This window comes from Pyrus communis, chromosome 9 (assembly GCF_041283825.1).
Source record: "Pyrus communis isolate YQ-2024b chromosome 9, ASM4128382v1, whole genome shotgun sequence".
In the NCBI taxonomy this organism is placed as follows: domain Eukaryota; kingdom Viridiplantae; phylum Streptophyta; class Magnoliopsida; order Rosales; family Rosaceae; genus Pyrus; species Pyrus communis.
In genome coordinates this window covers 22435234-22453605 of record NC_142573.1, presented here as the reverse complement: position 1 = coordinate 22453605, position 18372 = coordinate 22435234, and the positions used below count along the sequence as shown (strand labels likewise).

Genomic DNA, 18372 nt, shown 5'->3' with positions numbered 1-18372 from the left:
GGCCTGAGAACTCGCTGAGGTGGTGCTGGTGATGATTGACCAGTGTTGCTGCACCTTCTGTGCAGTGCATATAACTTAGAGATAGAGGGAGAGAGTGGATGATGAGGGTGTATGGCCTTTGGCCTTTCTGCATGTGCAGAGAATGTAGAGAAAGTTTAAGAAGGATGAGAGGGTTAGAGGGAAAAAGTGACGTGGCAGCCATCTAGTAGAGGAAATAAGATAGGGAGATTTGAAAAATGGGAAAAAGGGTGTTCCAAGAGATAGGGAGACACAGTAGTGGTGAAGGAATAGGCATGGGCCCTACATGTCTCACAAAACAATACAAAAATATCTTTCAAAATGGAATTACTAATACACCCTTTACGATCGTAGTTTCGTAAAATCTTCATCGTAGCTCCAATTTCGATTCCACCTGCGCCTACGCGTTTGTAATGTTGAGTACTTCGAGAATACGACAAAATAGTAACTCGTACGTGTCCCAAAAATACGGTCTACGAAAGTCAAAATCCTTGCCTCTAGGGACATTTCCATCAATTCACTCATTTAAAATTAATAAAAGTGTCAAATTAGGGACGAGTCGTCACAAAAATTGATTTGCCTATCCAATTGCCTAAATCATTGAAGATGCTCTAAAATCTTAACAAGAGTCGTAGATCAAATAATCTAACGGAATCTAATGACTTTTGTTTGAGAAATGCTAAGGAGACTCTCTCAAAGTAAGACTCTCTATGAAGTCTTTGCCACCGCCGGAGCCAAGTACAAAGCTCTGGTGGGCTATAGCATAGGGAGAGTTTTAGTTCTTTAAGCTTAAAAATACTAATCACTTGGGCTATTTTATAATTTTAATTGCACAACCCGCCTATCAAATAAAAGTATAAATCTTAGAGCTGTTTTTAGGAAAATAACAGTAAATAAGTATTAAATAAACTCATCACTTTGACCAATACTAAAATTTAATAGTGATAAATTAAAACTTCTATACCTTCCTTATTTTATTCATTTGAAATTTCAAAGGCTAGAAGTGTAGAAAATAAACTATAAAGTTCTTACTTTAAATTATTAATTTCAAGTTTATTACATAACTTTATGTAGTCAACAAAAAAAACAAAAAAATTAAGTATTTGATTTTGAAGAAATAATTTTAGCTTAGCTCACTCACCGAATAATTCTTGGCTCTATTATTGCTCTCTGCAACGTCACAATTTAACGTCAATCAACGTGCCAACATTATAAAATATTGTGTAAAAACATGAGATGACAGAGATTTTATGAAAAATTTCACTTTTAAGAGAATCCTCTTAACACTTTAAGAATACATGGGTTGTAAAAGTACAATATGCCATAATTAGTTTAGCATATTTAACTCGGACTATTGTAGGCCCAAATATAACCCTTAGTTTTTATTAATTTTGAGTCCTGTGAATCTAGATCATCCAATATTTGTAGCATTTAATGCTACGTATCATCGAAGCGGAACGCAGTTTGAGGAATCTGTTGATTGGGGGTTATACGCTATACAACATTCAGCTTCAACTTATTACTTCCAAACTCATCATAGCCGCAAATTTTATTTGATAAAAATCAAAGGACAAGATTGACTGAAGTTGGGTAACGCTTAACATTTAACCTCAGCGTCCAGCATGTCTTTCTTGTCTGACATCTGTTCAAGTTCATCACTGATCGTTCTTTCTTTTCAATTGTTTCTGATTTTCAGTTATCATTTTTGTGTTAGAGATGGAGGAGAAATACATACGAGAGATATGAGATGTAGAAGAGTGAGCACGGTGGGAGAGATGCAGAGAAAATGAAAACTAAAAACGAAAACTATTGTCGTCATGCATCTCCCGCATCCATCCTCCATTTTCCCAGCAGTCACTAATGCTGCACACAACAAATCACTAGAAGAAATTGTCAAGTTTTTCCAACTCTGCATGATGAAAAGAGAATTTATAATTTCATATTATTGTGAGAAATAAATTTTATTGTGATTCAAGTACAAAAATAAAAAAGAAAGGGGAAAAAAACTCGATTTTTAATATACATGAAGGGCAATGACACAGCCCATCGCGAATGATGGCATTACAAAACTCTGGGTAGCTTGCGGTTGCAAACACCACCCTCTTTTAACAAAAATAATCAGGAAAAAAATAGAGCATTATTGAATTTGACATCGAGACGCTCATACCCTAACTCCTAGCCAACAACATTCCGTATATACCAAAAGCAAATATTTAGCTGTTCTTCTGATTTTTGGCAGCAGCTGCAGAATCTCGCCTCGTGTTGATTCTCGGGCAAAGCTTGAAGAAGAAAGATGAACATGATAAATGCTGAAAAGTGAAACGGCCAAATATGCTTCTTGCCAAAAGCTTCACCAAGATGCATGAAGATCAAGTTTTCCTGTGTAAATGATGTACTGTCAAGTTAACAGAGTAGCCTATTGTACAAATGAGATTGCGTGAGAATTCGACAATGTGCATCAGCTAACAGAGAGCCACTATTCTCTACTTACACCCAACAAACTATTCTTTTTTTTTTTTTTTTTTTTCTTTTTCCCGCCCCCTACATGTGCTTCAACAGTGGAAAACTTCGAAGTTCGAACCAGGAATCCCTCTCCGCATCCACCTCCACCCACTTCCTCTCCCAAAACCCAGATTCCTTCTCTACTCTCTCACCTTGAAGCCTCCATGTCTAGTCATTGCTCTGGTTTTTTTTTTTCACTAGGTTATAGAAAATCCAACGAAAAAGCGAAAAAGCAAGGGAAACTATGTTTATTTTCAATTATTTTGGTCTGTAACTATTTGATTTGTGATTGTTTGAATACAAATGTCTAATCTGTAACTGTGGAATTCTCTAATTATCTAAAACAACGTCAGCCCCATTTCTGTGTCCCTTGCATGCCCAGTGCAGCCCAAAACTCCGGCGATTGGTGAGCCACCATTGGCCCTGCAACCTCCTATTCATTTGGGCGTTCATAACAGGGCTGGGTGCAACAAAAAAGGGCTTCAAGTAAGAAGACTCATCATACTGGGCTGGTTGATTTTGCGGCTGGAATGAAGATCTTATACACCAAAATGAATTAAGGGGGCGGCAAATAAATAGAACAAAAGCTGGGGGTAAACAATGGATGGGGTTGTAACTAGGGGGTTATCCATAATTTCCTAACCATTAAACTCTGTGATGCACCTCCTTCACTTGAGACAGTCTTCTGGATATAATAACCACCAATAGGGTACCAACAAGCAGACAACTACAGAAATACAAATGGCCTCATCTAAATGCGGTAGATCCATAAACGTAAAAGGAGTAACGACAAGCCAGCCACATTTGAGAATGACAAGTTTCTTTGATACACATATATCCCAAAGTAAGACAGAATTGCGCATGGACTTGGCAACCCAAGCAATTAGCATAAATTTCACATGATTGAAGAAGTTCATGAACTTACAATTGGCTTCCTTCAAATTTAGATGCATGGACTTGGTAAAGCTTTCATCTGCCATCATCTTGCTCATCTGTCTCCTCAAGAATAACATACTTTGCAGCAACATTTGTTGTGACTGGTTCCTCCATGTCATCTTCACTTGTATGACGCGCCTTTAGCTTATCGTATCTGTAAGATAACATGCATAAATAATCATGAGTGAGACTTACGTATTTAAAAATTCTTGTCTTTTACTTCATCCTACTTCCATCCAAGCAGAAACTACTTCCCTACACACTTCCTATCGTCTCCTTTTCTCCCCAACTATATATAGACAAAACCAAAATTTACCTATCATAATTTCTTTGCCTCTCCTGCCTATATTGTTACTCATTCTCACTTGTAATTTTATGTATTTATTCAATTACTGAATGTAGGAGGTATCCCACTACATATTTTCAACAGACTAATGGATGATAACAATTTTCATGACTGTTTCACTTTTGAACATGCTACAACATAAGCAAAAGAGCAAATGATTCTCCCCAAACTGAAAGAGTACTTACTTGTACCAGTTGAATAAACTAACACCAAGCATAATTATGAAGAGTCCAGCTCCCTTCAACCTGGTAAATTCATCATGGAAGTAAATGACTGCAACCTGAGTATGACAAAATGATAGGATCAGAAATCAAAACAAAATTTTGGCCTCCAGGATAAATATATGGACAAGTACGGAAACCTGATCAGCATCAAAAGAAGACAAGAACGCAAAATGATTAACATAAATTTTCAACTTCTATGATTCTATCCACTAAAATCCATAGAGACTCAAATCAGAACATGTACAAAGCATAAAAGAAAGATCTAGCATGTGAGCCAACCAGGTTGTTTGCAAACTCTCCCATGGCATATAGATCTAGGATCTAGCAAACTCTCCCATGGCATAGATCTAGGATCTAGTAGATCATGAATGTAAAGTTTACGCATAGAAAATGTAAACTAAGTGGGAATTAAATCAGGCATCACTGCAATCTGCAACTAGTTCATGCAACTCCTTAATTAATTTATGAAATCTAAGAGATAAAGCTCTAAAACATGAAACTATCGTATTAAACTATTAATGCAACCAGCTTAGTTGCTCCTCTCTTCACGCAATCAGTGGCGTGAGGAAGTCTTTTGTTTGTTGCCACTTGATAGTTTACTGTTTTTCAAATCAGGTAGGAAAGCAGAAATCAATGATTAGATATCAACCATAGAGTCCAAACATATTCCAAGCCTTGGCCTCCCAGTTCCACACCATTCAAGTTAACTCAACTATTCCTTCATCTCCAAAAGGATAGGCCAGACAATCAACTGTTATTTGAGGTAAAAAAGAACTATAGTGATACATGCATATAGTTCTCCCTCTGATATAAACTGTTCAGGCATACAGACAGTTCGACAACAACAGAATTCACATGCATAGACAGGTAAACTGTAACTAGCAGCCACTAGCACGAATCCATGCAGGGATGGAAAGCATCTCACCTTCTACAGAAAAGACATTGACAAAACACTTCTCAACCTAAAACTGAAATTAGTCTAAATAATTTGTTAGGACTACATATTCACACAATGCGAATAATTAAAGAAAAGGAAAAAAAAAAAAAAGAAAAAAAAAAAGAAAAGGATTCTGTTTGTCCAAGTGAATGTGGTTGTAATGCCAATGAAACCATTTGGGTACATTACAAGTACACATAAATAGAAGTTTCACTATTTTTTTGCAAGACAACTTTTTCAGGCAGTGGGTATACCACTAGTCAGGAAAGTAGACTCCTAAGGTTCTACATGTCCAACATCTTGTTTGTTTTTGACAATTAGGGTAACAACCAAGATTTACAACATTGATAGGCGCATAACATGCTACATATTGCAATAAGATGATGCTTCGTGATCAATCCCTACTCTAAAAGGAAGTCATTCTAGCATTCACAAGAGTAGAATCAAGAGACAACAGTTACTTGAATCTGCTTAACAGCACTGATGAGCCATTATATATAACAGTACTCATGTAATTCTTAGAAGAAACAAACAGTATATAACTATGAGATTGTCCAGCTTAGGACAAGTAGGTCCAAAAGGTAAGACAACCAGAAATTTAGAAGAAGGGACCAACATAGAAAACAGAACATACCAATATAGTGACAGCCTCCTTAACAACACCTGCTATTGTTACTGTGACAGCACTCGTTACGGAGACAAGAATGAATTCTGTTAATACCTGCAGGAAAAGGAGAGCTTTGTCAGCCTAAACCCTGCTTGATGATTATACAGTGTATATATATGAATGAATGTAAATATTCTCTTATAAGATCGTAAAAACACCTCTGCTTCAACCCTTCAATTATATATAAATAGCAGAGATGATTTGAGTGTATATCTCAACTCCTATGTGTCTCAGCCATCCATATCCAATCTAACCACTAACAAAAAAACAAAAAGGATCTCCATTCAAGGACCTTATTACACACATACTTGGGTGTTTAAAATCAAAATAGAACTTAAACCAGGAACTAGTCAACACATATCCTGCTAAACTTAAAGCAGCTCCTCAGCCCTCACATACTACCCAAATTTAAAGTCAACAACAAAAGTCTTAAGTATACAAACATGAGGAAAAAAAATACATTTTTGTAATAAGAAAAAGTTTTCACTATTCTCCTACCATAAAAAAGGCAAGGGTTCCACCAAAAAGCATCAGCAAGCAACTTCGACCAACATGCCCTGGATTGTTGAAGTAATTGTTTTTTCTAAGTTCGTCCCACGGATCAAAGGCAAGAGAGAGAAGGGCAGTCAATACTGCCATCACTGGGGTCAAATAGCTCATCAATGTAAGCGGATTTCTCAAACCTGGAGCAATTTAACAGAATTACTGTTAAAGTATGTTATGCAAAGAGCAGATAGTCAGATAATGTCCCAATTCTTATAGAAATACTCCCATCTAAATAAAATTGACACCAGGAATTAACCTGGTGCGAATTGCATCTAACTTGACTGCATACATAACTGTAACTATTCCAGTGCCAAAATCTTGTCCAAACCAATCACCAATGGTAATCTCTCAACTTGGGTGAGATCATTGGAAAATAAGGTGGACCTGCTTTAAATCAAGTATGAATTTTGTGCTACAAAGAGGTGACATCAAGTATGCATTGATGCTCTTATTTCAAAAGAACTTGTAGAATTTACAAATCAAAATATTTGTTTAAATTATTAGAAAACGGAAAACTGTTGCACTTGGCAACAACGGCAATTTACTTGAATAAGTTGTAACTCTAGCAGGGACTGGCCACATTGACATGTTATTTATATTACATGTAATGATGTCACCATAGTGGCAACTGATGACCCTATACAAGGTGCAAGAACTCTTTTGAAGACAACAGGTGAAGTATATTAGTGAAACACTGCAAAAATATTGAGAATGCAATAATATCAAATAAGACTTACCATAATCTTCTTTCTTTATTTCGATTTTGGGAAAAAGTTCACGAGCGTTGTGCATAACAAAGTAACCAATAAAATCATGTAAGAGCAAGTAATTATTAAAAGTGAAAAATGGTTGAAACCGAGTAGCACATAGAAAACAAACCTGCAAAAGAATTTGTGTCATGCACCAACGGAAGCCAGACATTACAGCAGCAAGCATGACAAAAATGAATCCCCAAAAGTCAAATTCTGTCTCTTTTGCAACTGCACATTATTCAATATGGAAAGATAAGAAAACATTAACATCGGAAATCATAAATGATTAAAAGTTACACCTGAGAAATTTTCGTAAGAACCTAATTAAAGCAAGAACTAGTGGCATAAAAATCAACAAAAATGGTAAGGGTTTAAATTGAGGTCTCAGTTGAGATACTTAAAATCTCAAAGTACCTTTACATGTTCAAAAACTTAGTGATCAATCTGCACTAAAGTCTAAAACAAACAATAAGTTTTTAAAAAGTTTCTATAAGTTCCACGAATGTGATCACAAAGAGATCTTATTATAAATGGAACCTGACAGGGACCTTGGTTATTTCCATAAATAGGCCAAATCCAACAATAGCAAGACTTTAGGACAGATTTAGTTTAACAAAGAGATGGCGGAAAAGCCTAATGATAAGTTCATTAAAATTAGAAGTATAAAATGTCCTGTTCAACTTTCTTTCAAGCAAACCCAATATTGTTGAAAAGATTGATGAGAGGGAATGAAATAGAGATAAATGAAATGTGAAGCAAGAAAGACGGGCAGGAAGGGAAAGTCGTGAGAATTGAAATATAAAATTTATAAAATGAAAAGAAAATATGTGCATATTGAAATAAATTATATGCTAAAGCTTGTTACCTGTTAATAGTATTCCGAGGGAGATAATTAATATGATCCCTGAAAGTCTAACACTTGGTGACTCCAATCTATGAAGCAGCGAATTTGCAGTGCACAGCAGGACAAGAGTCACAATCAGAAAGAAAATGAAAGTGGCGGAAACCAAACAATAAGCACCAACGTAGAGGGTTTCTAGACAACAATTTGTAACACCCATTCTCAAATTTCCTACTTAATTGAGGTAATATTTGATTGAGAGGCCGCATAGGTTCTTACGTTAAGAGTATGAATCCCAAATCGGGAAAATAAGGGACCTTGCATGTGCTTGGTGTTATGGTGGAACCCAACTTTCTTCATCTTAGGGGTTCATTATCAATTTATCAGTCAAAATAAATAAAGTTCATAAAAACAAATTTTGGGCCCTAACCTAACGATTGACTTCAAGCATGCAAAATCTCAGAAATGGAAACTGGAAATGATAAACAAGAAAAGAGAGTATTTATTTTAGTTTTCTTTTTAGTCACGTCTTGAGGCTTGGGGTGTGGCACAGTGACTTGCATGATATAATTTATAGTTCAGTTCAACACTAATGTTGACCCAGAATAGATTTTATAACTATAGTATAAGAAATGAGGGAGAAGAATCAGTCAAGCACCAATAGGGATACTAGAAAAGCACTGGATTACATACAGCAAAGACTGGATAGCATTCAGGTACGGATATTTATGCACATGATTAAGGAATCTGGGTACAAAACTCTAATGGCAAGAAATTTACCTGAAAGCAAAAGCAAATAGAAGGAGAAATATAGGAGCAGCTGATTTACACTGCAGATGTGGAAAGGGAAGTCAGTTGCTGACTGATAAAAGTTGAATAATGATAGGTTGTGGATGTGTAGAGAAAGTAACCAACCATTGTGGCAAATGTGACAGATATAAAAACAAGGGATGCGTTGCTTAGATTAACATCCATTGCTGTTCCAATAGCCGTCGGTACAACTGTGAAAGGCAAAGTCCATCTGTAGCATTAGTTGATAGAAAAGTTAATTTACTAAATAACATATAAAGTATCAAGTATATGACCACAAACTTATAAGAATAGAAGGATATTTTGTAAACACTAACATAAGGCACTAAAGGAAGTGTGGCAAATTTTTGATAAAGTGTCTATGAAAAATTAAATGCCATGCAAAGAACTCTGATTTTGACGTAATCTTTAGCAACTCTATTTCCTTTATAATAATTGTCATTTGCGACAAATAATAAACGAGCTGATGCAAGTAAAAGTTGTTAATACTGCACTTGTCCAATTATAAACAAAAGCTCTGTTTCTAAACGAGGAAAAAAAAATGCAAAATCAGTCCCAGCAGGGAAGCAGAAAAAGCAAAGCAAGTCATCTGCATTTGAAATTCAATAAAAAAATAATTTCCCGCTTCTCTACTTGTATAGAAAGTAGAAACTCAACATTCAACGGTATAGGACACACAAATATGTTTCTATCCGTACAAAAGCATGAATGCTTTTAATCTTTGATATTATATATACTACATATAATTTCAAGTTTCTTAAAATTATTCTGATCCTGTCATTCGGTACAATAGAGTCGCCATGAGGACACAACCCAGGTTCACAACAAGGATTCCACAAGAAGAAGAAAAATGGCATGACTGGCTATGTGATCGCAGTACCAATAGTAGTTAAATGGACTGGAAATTTAGACGTAATGCACATAATTTAAGGATTGTTATGAAAACAGCAGCAAGGTAAGTATATTTAAGAATGAGAAGGAAGATTATCTACAGATCATGCGTACATATTTCAGACAGTAAACAGTCCTCCAAAAGGTTGAACAGTTGAAGATATCTTTCAGATCTTGTAATCCATCTAGTTAAAAGAATCAACTTGACATTTATAAGATTCCGGTACTCTTAACAGTCATAAGAAATGGACTCATTGAATATTTTGGCCAATAAACCCAACTAAATAGTAGCACCTACAGGCTCATTAAAAACAACTAAACAGAAGAAATAACCAATGACCACAAGAACACACCCCAGAAACTTGACAAAGACAGAGAAATAAGAAGCAGTTTTCAATGCAAAAAAGATATAAAATCAAGTTAAGAGAGCCTAATTTAGCCTGTGGGGGATTCAAATTGGGAGTTCAGAATTAAAAATATTTCACACTAAATGTTTACAAATATGTATGATGTGTCCTGGATCATGTCTCCATACTGTCTTCTACTCTACTCTGTTCAAGAATATATCATGCTGGCCTGTGTTGTGTCATTTTCGTTCCCATGTCGATGCTTCACAGATTATGAGAGAACCCGCAATATGTACATGCTTCATGACCTAGGTCTAAGATTCCTCTAAAAACTTATACAAATCTACATTTGTTGGTTTGAGAGTACATGTCACTATCTTAACTCACACGCGTCCTTAAACTCTCTGCAGTCTGCATCCTTCACCACTTGCTCCTTTGGAAAACACCGCACCCCCCCCCCCCCCCTCTCCCCCCCCCCCCCCCCCCCCCCCCCCCCAAAACAAAAAAAAAAAAAAAGGAAAATATATACTAAAGGAAGATTCTCTTGTTTTGACAGAAAATCCTAAAGAAAAGAAAATAGTCTCTCTCCCAAATTGATCCCATTTCCTCCTTCCAATAGAAGATTATCTTGTTCTGTTCCAACCAAGCACCACCACCTAAGGGACAAAATAGCACGTGCACAATTCGAGCACCTAATTAGCAACATTAATCAGACCGTGTTCTGACAGCACCAGATTTCAGTTTCTCAGTCACACTCACACCAAACCACCTCCAGCAGCCAATTCCAAATCAGCAATGCAAAATAAATGGTCTATACTTGCTCTCTCTCCTCTTTATAAAACACGCACATGTAAATAAACATGGAAAGGGCCATATTTTCTGGAGCATGTCACGTGTTTTATTATCTTTCCATGAACCACCAACATGAGAAAATTTGCACCGTAGTTGGAACACCAGTGTTCCAAACCAAGCCAAATGGCTCGAATGGAGAATCCAATTGATTGGTGGCCAACTCAACTGAATATGGAAATATTAGTACGAAAAGGAAAAGGAAGGATGAAACACCACGATCTTGAGTCTACTCAATTAGGATGGAAAGAAATATCACTTAGAGTGGACAAGTCTGCATATTCTAATAATTATCTATCATTCAAGTTTTTTACGAAACTGAAGGTTCCATGAAATAACACGAAGTGAAGAATGGGACGCCAAGGAGTAGATGGCAGCATTGCAGTTTAAAGAGATTCTATTTAAGATAACCTTGAGAAATGTAGTTCCAAGGACTTGGGAAAGAACCTTTCTCCGCGAATTGAGAATCCAACCCATTGGCTGAAACTCCTTATTTGCTCCTAATGACTAAAATCACAAGGAACATGCTCCTTTGGATATGAATATGGCGTGTATGGCACAGTTCAAACAAAAAAAACTATTGTTGCTTTACAAAAGATCATTAAATGCATTGCATTCTCTTTGCAGGCCACAATTATTAGAGTTATAGATGGTAGCATATAAATTTTACATTTTGCATAACAAAATACCACTTGAATCTTCAAAAGAAGATAAGAGAAAAAGAATATGGGGGGAAACTAATCCACATAAATCCTCCTATTTGAAGGAGGAAAAAAAAAAAGTATAGATCCTAACAAACAATAAAAACACGGAAACTGCAAACCAACCAGCATCTGAATTAAAAGATGAAAGCACTAGGTTATTCAGTAAAGAACTTCACTCAATTTACCAAATTGGAATAACAAAGCAAAACAAATATGACTTTACCTTTCACGAAGTAATCTCTCCATGACATAGCAACACCAGTTTGGAATCTATTAGACCAAAACCATGTGATTCCCTTTGACAAAACAGCTTGCATTGTGAAATGAACTGTATTCATCAAAAAGGGAGCAGGGAACTTCCCCAAATTATCTCCTAACAGACTTTTATTGTACCTAAACAATCCAGAGAACATTGAAAACCATGGGAAATAACTTTGCATCAGTAAGTAATTTGAATATTTATTAACTATATACATCTGATGATTAACAGAGACAAGAGGTAACTTACAAGGTCAGCAACAGGCTGAAAGTGTACCATACAAGTACAAAGAACAATGTCTTCAACACATTTGTAAGAGTAATAGGGTTCTCCGAATTGGGTGGTAATGCTTTATGGTCATGCAGAGAAATAAAGCTATCTACACCATTTGCCTCCCTTGCAAACCCATTCTCGATATCAAAGGGCAAATACTCCTCGTTTCCGTTTGCACCAACCTGGTTAGCAGCAGAATCCATGGTATCACCACCGTTCAAGTGCATATTTCTCTTCTGAGATTTTGTATTGTGGTATTTGTCCTTATCTAAAATATTGTGTGCTAGCTCACCCTGTTGGAGCTTGGGCAATTCAAAGTCAGACTCTTCTTCTGCAGTCGCATCCGTATTTCCTAATAGACGATCAAAATGCATTGTCCCATCTTCATCGCACCAGCGAGAGAATGAGGGCTCCCTGCGATGGCCTGACGGGTGGCTTCCACTCTGAGCGTAGTTGGCTTCCGTGTACCCGACCTTTTTTGTGGTCAAATCACTCTCTACCATCTCCTATCAAGATCTAAATTAGATCCATCTATACCCTCCAACACAATCCAATCTACCAAATGGCCTATGAGGTTTCCGTAGAAGCAGTCCAAAGCATTGTCTAGCTGAACCGCACTATATTATCTAGCGCATAAACAACATTCTGAGAACGAGTTTCTTGGCCTAAACTCAAGACCCCTCCGAACCTCCTCTAGAATTTCCACCAAATAACATAAAGTAATCAAACAGGTATGCTTGGATGAATGTGAAGACTCCTCCAATAGTTCCTATTCAGATAAAAAAACTCCATCAACAAAAAGCCAAAATTGTCCAATATAAGCTAAACTGAAATCAACGAGCCGCAAGAACGAAAATTCTGAAGGAAAACAAAGAACCGAAAACAACCCGCTACTCAGTACGTAAATGATTAGCCGAGCTCTTGTAAGTTTTCCCGAGAAAAGTTTGGGTGGATCATAGAATTTCTAAGCAACCAAACAGTGTTGAACCCAATGAAATAAAGTGAATAAAGCATTACAGCTGGAGAGCAGGTACCAAACCCAAAAAACCAACTTTGGGTCTGTTCCTTAAAGCATTGAGATCAAATGAAACACGAATGAATGAATGAATGAAAAAAATGGATACAAAAAGTAGCTCATCGGATTATAAGCACGATCCACAAACTCCAAGGCCACAATCTTTAGCTTAATTCCATCAGATTACACAGAAATATACAAATAAAATATAAAAGGTCAGAGTTAGAAATTGAATGCCAGAAGAGCGTTGAACTGACCTCAAATTTTGCGTGTTTGCCACAGAGAGAGAGAGAGAGAGAGAGATGTATAGAGCTGAGGAGGAGGAGAGAAGGATCCAATCTGGGAGTTGTTTGGTAATTTGTTTTAATTAAAATTTGATGTGAGATTAATATGTATACGGTGTTCGTAAATTGTGTGCGGTGTCGGAGGGAATTTTTTGTCAAATAACGGAGGGGTATGAAACGGTGGAAATGTAGTTGCCCAATTATATTTCTCACTCATGATGCACTCATATTTCCCATAATCTGAAAAAAAATATTACGATTTAGTATTACAATTTTCATTGATAAGCGAGAATTATTAAATTTGATTACGAAGCTTAGCTTATTCTATCGTATGTAATAAAAAAAAATTTCAAAAGCGTTTTTAATTTAAATTAAAACAAATAAATTTGTTATCATATGGTATTTTATTATCCTAAGAAAGTATAGTATTTTGATTTTTATATTGAGCTTGGAAATTTATATTTTGGTAGGATTTTGCTTTATTAGGTAGGGTTTTATTTTATTTTTTTTATTGGGTAGGCATGAATTGAAATATTCGGATTTGGTGGATCGTAGACTCGAAGCCTTATTAATATTTGCTTTATTTCTAAGATACAGGTTGGTCACTGGTGCACTGCATTCCCGCCGATATGATTTTGAGTCTTTGACCCAACTTTTTATTATTATCATTATCACCAAAAAAAACTCATGACGCATATATATAGAACGCAACACTCTATCAATTAGAATACTAAACCATATGTAAAAGGAAAAACACGTCAAATTTGTAGTCGTAGATTGTTCTGATAGTTAAGACATTTCCTCCAATTTAATGAGTCTCGAGTTCAAGCTTTCTAGCGTAAATTAATATAATAATATCAATTCTATCCAAGAAATTCAAACATTAAACTTCTTGTTTACGAAGAGAATATCGCCAGAGTGCATAATTAGTTTTTTTTTTTTTCTTGTTAAAGACAGTGAGATATCTCGTATTGACATGTCATGCTTTTATGTTGTGAGTTGTTATTAAAATGAAATAGTTCACCAGTATACAGGTATGATGGTATTTGGGGTTGGTGCAAAACAAACTTGCAAATGAAAATATGATGGGAAAATGTTAGCATTCAAAGTCTGGTACGAAATTGAAGGTAAAGTGTATTCCAAGTAAAACCAATCATTATAATAATAAGGAAGTTATTTCACACACTTTTTGTAGCTTCTTACATATTTTTTATTTATTTATAACCATTAGCTTGAATAAATTAAACGGAATTAGCAAACAAATTAAACAAGAGTGTGCAAGAAACTAAAAATGATGTGTGTTAATCATTTCCCGTAATGATAATAGCTTGTCCCCCTAAAACAAGTGAGAGTTCAGGGTGCGACACCCTAAGTGAGTGGTATGAGAGAGGATGAGACCAAAAATGTGTAGAAAATATAAAGAAATACACTCATAATATCCGTATAAATTTAATCAATTAGATAATACTCAATTACATCAAATAAAGGAGTATACAAAAAAGAGTAAGGAATAATTTGGCATGTGATATCAAGAAAGGCATTTTGTTTTCATTGTCTTAAAGTCATAGACACCTCCCACGTGCAGGTTAAACAAGGCATGCCCCAAGGATCCTTATCATTTACCTCGAATAGATTTGCTCGTCGATTCTACAGTGGGGGCATAATTTACTGAGCTTTATGGACGCGTACTTCGGATACAACCAGATCATGATGTACGAGTCGGGCATGGAAAAAACATCTTTTTCATTGATAGATGTGCAAGCATGATAGTCCTTGTAACATCCCACATCGTCCAGGGGAGTGGATCATGTAAGCCTTATATGTATATTCCCATCTCTACCTAGCACAAGGCTTTCTGGGAACTCACATGAGAACTTCTCAGTGGGTCACCCATCCTGGGATTGCTCTCGCGCGAACTCGCTTAACTTCGGAGTTCATATGGAACCCGAAGCCAGTTGTAACATCCCACATCACCCAAGGGAGTGGATCTTGTAAGCCTTATATGTATATTCTCATCTCTACCTAGCATGAGGTCTTTTGGAAGCTCACTAGCTTCAAGTTCTATAGGAACTCCAAAGTTAAGCGAGTTCGCGCGAGAGCAATCCCATAATGGGTGACCCACTGGAAAGTTCTTGTGTAAGTTCCCACAAACAAAACTGTGAGGGTGTGGTCGGGGCCCAAAGCGGACAATATCATGCTACGGTGGAGTCAAGCCCGGGATGTGGTGGGGGCTTGGGCCAGGATGTGACAGTTCTCCACGACCTTCTTGGGAGCACAACACAAATGGACCTAGTGGTCTGACGCCTTACAGTGGTAGCACCACTGGCGAAGGCAGAAATTGTCGGGAGATGTGCGAACTTAAAAGAGTGCAAGGTTAAAAAAAATGGCAACAACCAAATCATTTTATATAGTAATATCTTGGCATGGTGTGGTCTTTAGGTTAACAAAAAGCATTTTGGAGATAGTGTTTACGAATTACTTCGCGATAATTAGGTGGATAATCAAGCATTCGACGTCTATGTTCAAGGTTTACAAGAACATTAGCCAAAATTTCATTAAATTCAATGACCTTACTTTGTTGTGAACTACACCCAGAATATTTGAAGGAGGATTTAAACACTGTTTCTTAAAGTATCGTTCTATTACGTAACTGTCTAATGGGGAAAAAAAGAGTCTTAGACTCATAATCCTAGAGTTGAATATACTATATGACTAATAACTAATTAAACCAACAATTCAATTAACCAATACCAATAAGCATATAAATATTCAGTAAACCAAAATTCAATTCAATTAATCAATATCAATAATCATATAAATTTTTGGGCTTTTTTTTTCTGCCGAAAGGAGGGGCGGCCACCCCTCTCTGCACCTTAAAAGCTTCATCATTGGGTAGCACATGTCAGGTTGGAAGGATTTTTAGCAACTTTAGGTTTACTCTTAAAGTTATGGGCTTTGGGAGCAAGGGAATCATGCTTCGGGCGAACATCTCCCTTTTGCTGGTCAGATTTTAGTCTCCCTTTGATTGCATGCTTGAATTTGAGATCCTTCTTGGGTCCTTTACGCCTCTGGCAGCGTTTCTAGCTATTTAAAGTGATCACATGTGCTTCTGGATCAACTCTAGTGTCAGTGGGTCAAGACTAATGGTTCTTCATCAGTAGTTGATTGTTCTTCTTAGCAATCAACAAGACAAATATGAGATCCCAGAATTTACTAAAATTTTGTGCTCGATATTGCTGTTGCAAATTGATATTCATTCAATTCTTCTTCCTCCCAATATTCATTCATTCATTCAATTCAATTCAATTTTTTTGCATTCAATTCATTCATTCATTCAATTCATTCAATTCATTCATTCATTCAATTCATTCATTCAATTCATTCATTCATTCAATTTTTTTGCATTCAATTCATTCATTCATTCATTCATTCAATTCATTCATTCATTCAATTCAATTTTTTTGCAAGAAATCATGTTCATTCAATTCTTCCTCCCAATATTTCAACAATGATCGAATTCTCCATACTTCAGAGTTATACTCATTCATAAATAGAACTAGCCCAGGCCTAGTGCCAACAGGGCACCTGTCCTAGGCCTAAAATTTTAAGAGGCACCAAAAAGTTTTTGTCCAAATATTAGGTATAAAAAAAATGATAAGTTTTGATATAGTGCACACTGACCATCACATTTTCTTCAGATGTTGAACACCTCGAGATTCTTGGTTGTTTAGTACGTATTCCAATTCCAAGGATCAAATTTCATGTTCCAAGAGAAGCCTTTAATTTAATTAAACATTATAAATCAGTCCTTAAGTCCAAACTTTTCATAATCATATGCTTGTGCCGCAGTTGTTCGAAATTCCAAAATTTCAAAGACATTCGAGTTTCAGAATTTTAGTCGGTCCATCGAAATTTCGAATACCCAACACGGTGTCGGTGACTGTGCCAAAAACCCAATCTTCCATTTTCTGGTTTTGCTTCCTGCTTCTAGTTCAAGCCACCTTACTTTAGTGAACTGGTGCTTCCTGCTTTCAACAAGGCAGCTAGGTAAAGACCGACTTTTATTTTTTTCAATTTGATGTCTGCCATTGCCTACTGGCTCACTGCGAGACTAACAATACCCACACGGGCCACACCCACACCCTTGGACCTAGAGTGATGCAATCTTGTAGTCTACACTCTACAGACAAGCTAGATGGCCCAGATTAAAAACTATTTTTCTTCACTTTTATCAAATTTTTCAAGTTGGTTTTGCTTTTTACAAATTAGTTTTAATTTCGTAAAAGGATTGCAAATCTACAAAAGCAGTAACCTGCAACAATCGTATGTCGTATCGAGACTGCCAAAGCATAAAAGTTTGAGACTTTGAGTGGCAACTGACGAATAGGTATTTTTTTTTTTTTCAAATATGTTGAATTGATATGTCGTCAGTTACTAATGTTTTTATAATATATGTTAGAATGTTATGCCAATGTTTTAATTAATATATAATATGTTGGAATGAAAAATGGCACATTTTAAGCATTCGCCCTGGGCACTGGAAAACTTAGGACCAACCCTGATTCACAAACTTATAGTCCTGGTATATTAGATTAATCCAATTGTGCTTAGCTTCAAGCCAAGTAATCAACTTCTAGTGACTAAATCGATTAGCTAATGCTTGCCAGAAAGGTTCCCTTCTCAACTTCAATCGATCAGCTAATCCTTCCAATTGTATCTAGCTTCAATCTGTAACACATGATGCATGTGGCGGCATATATGATCATGGTGGTTGCCTTCTCAGCTTCACTTATTTGGTTCTCAACCTCGACGGTTGCTCTAATACCCTTTGCGGTAAGGTGGAGCTTGAAGTCTTGAATCCACTTGAAGAGTTTCTTTGGATAAGTCTAAAGTAATGAAAAGACCAAAACGCGAATTAGTGCTTTGAATTAAATTTGCACCCGTTGTAGCTAGAACCATAAGTTCAAAGGACATAGTTTGGTTTAAAGAATTTACATCATGGAGATCAATACTTGTCAACATGGTTGGTGAACTTCTTTGGGAACAAAACCCCATATTTTTCAGTGGCATGCCCAAAACCTTGGGATTGAGATTGGAATGAATCTCAGATTCACTCAACATGTATTCATAAAAATCCTACAAGAATACACACATATACATATGCAGTAGAA

The 18372-nt window shown here is 36.3% G+C and overlaps 1 protein-coding gene across 4 annotated transcripts; it reads right to left on the bottom strand.

Annotated features, from left to right (window-relative positions):
* Positions 1–1935: 1935 nt before the first annotated feature.
* LOC137740358 (putative sugar phosphate/phosphate translocator At1g06470) lies at positions 1936–13394 on the bottom strand. 4 transcript variants are annotated; one of them, XM_088700114.1, is made up of 13 exons: positions 13175–13367; positions 11879–12671; positions 11594–11763; positions 8685–8770; positions 8550–8599; positions 7794–7861; positions 7056–7156; positions 6914–6926; positions 6129–6313; positions 5598–5684; positions 3988–4082; positions 3446–3610; positions 1936–2397 (listed from the first exon to the last, which is right to left on the bottom strand). In XM_088700114.1, exons 2-12 carry the CDS (start codon positions 12403–12405, stop codon positions 3490–3492), a joined length of 1503 nt encoding a protein of 500 aa, XP_088556240.1. In that variant the 5' UTR covers positions 12406–12671; positions 13175–13367; the 3' UTR covers positions 1936–2397; positions 3446–3489. The 4 variants fall into 4 exon arrangements, with proteins under 4 accessions (XP_088556240.1, XP_088556241.1, XP_088556242.1 ...); XM_088700115.1 differs by lacking the exon at positions 13175–13367 and adding an exon at positions 12790–13060; XM_088700116.1 differs by lacking the exon at positions 6914–6926 and having other exon boundaries at positions 7052–7156; positions 13175–13394.
* Positions 13395–18372: the final 4978 nt, after the last annotated feature.

Excerpts from the sequence above, each read along its gene's own strand:
- LOC137740358 (XM_088700114.1), bottom strand. The coding sequence starts at position 12,405 with ATGGTAGAGAGTGATTTGACCACAAAAAAGGTCGGGTACACGGAAGCC. Across the intron at positions 11,764-11,878 it reads TTCAGCCTGTTGCTGACCTT|GTACAATAAAAGTCTGTTAG; the intron begins GTAAGTTACCTC and ends TGGATTGTTTAG. Across the intron at positions 4,083-5,597 it reads AGGAGGCTGTCACTATATTG|GTTGCAGTCATTTACTTCCA; the intron begins GTATGTTCTGTT and ends TGTCATACTCAG.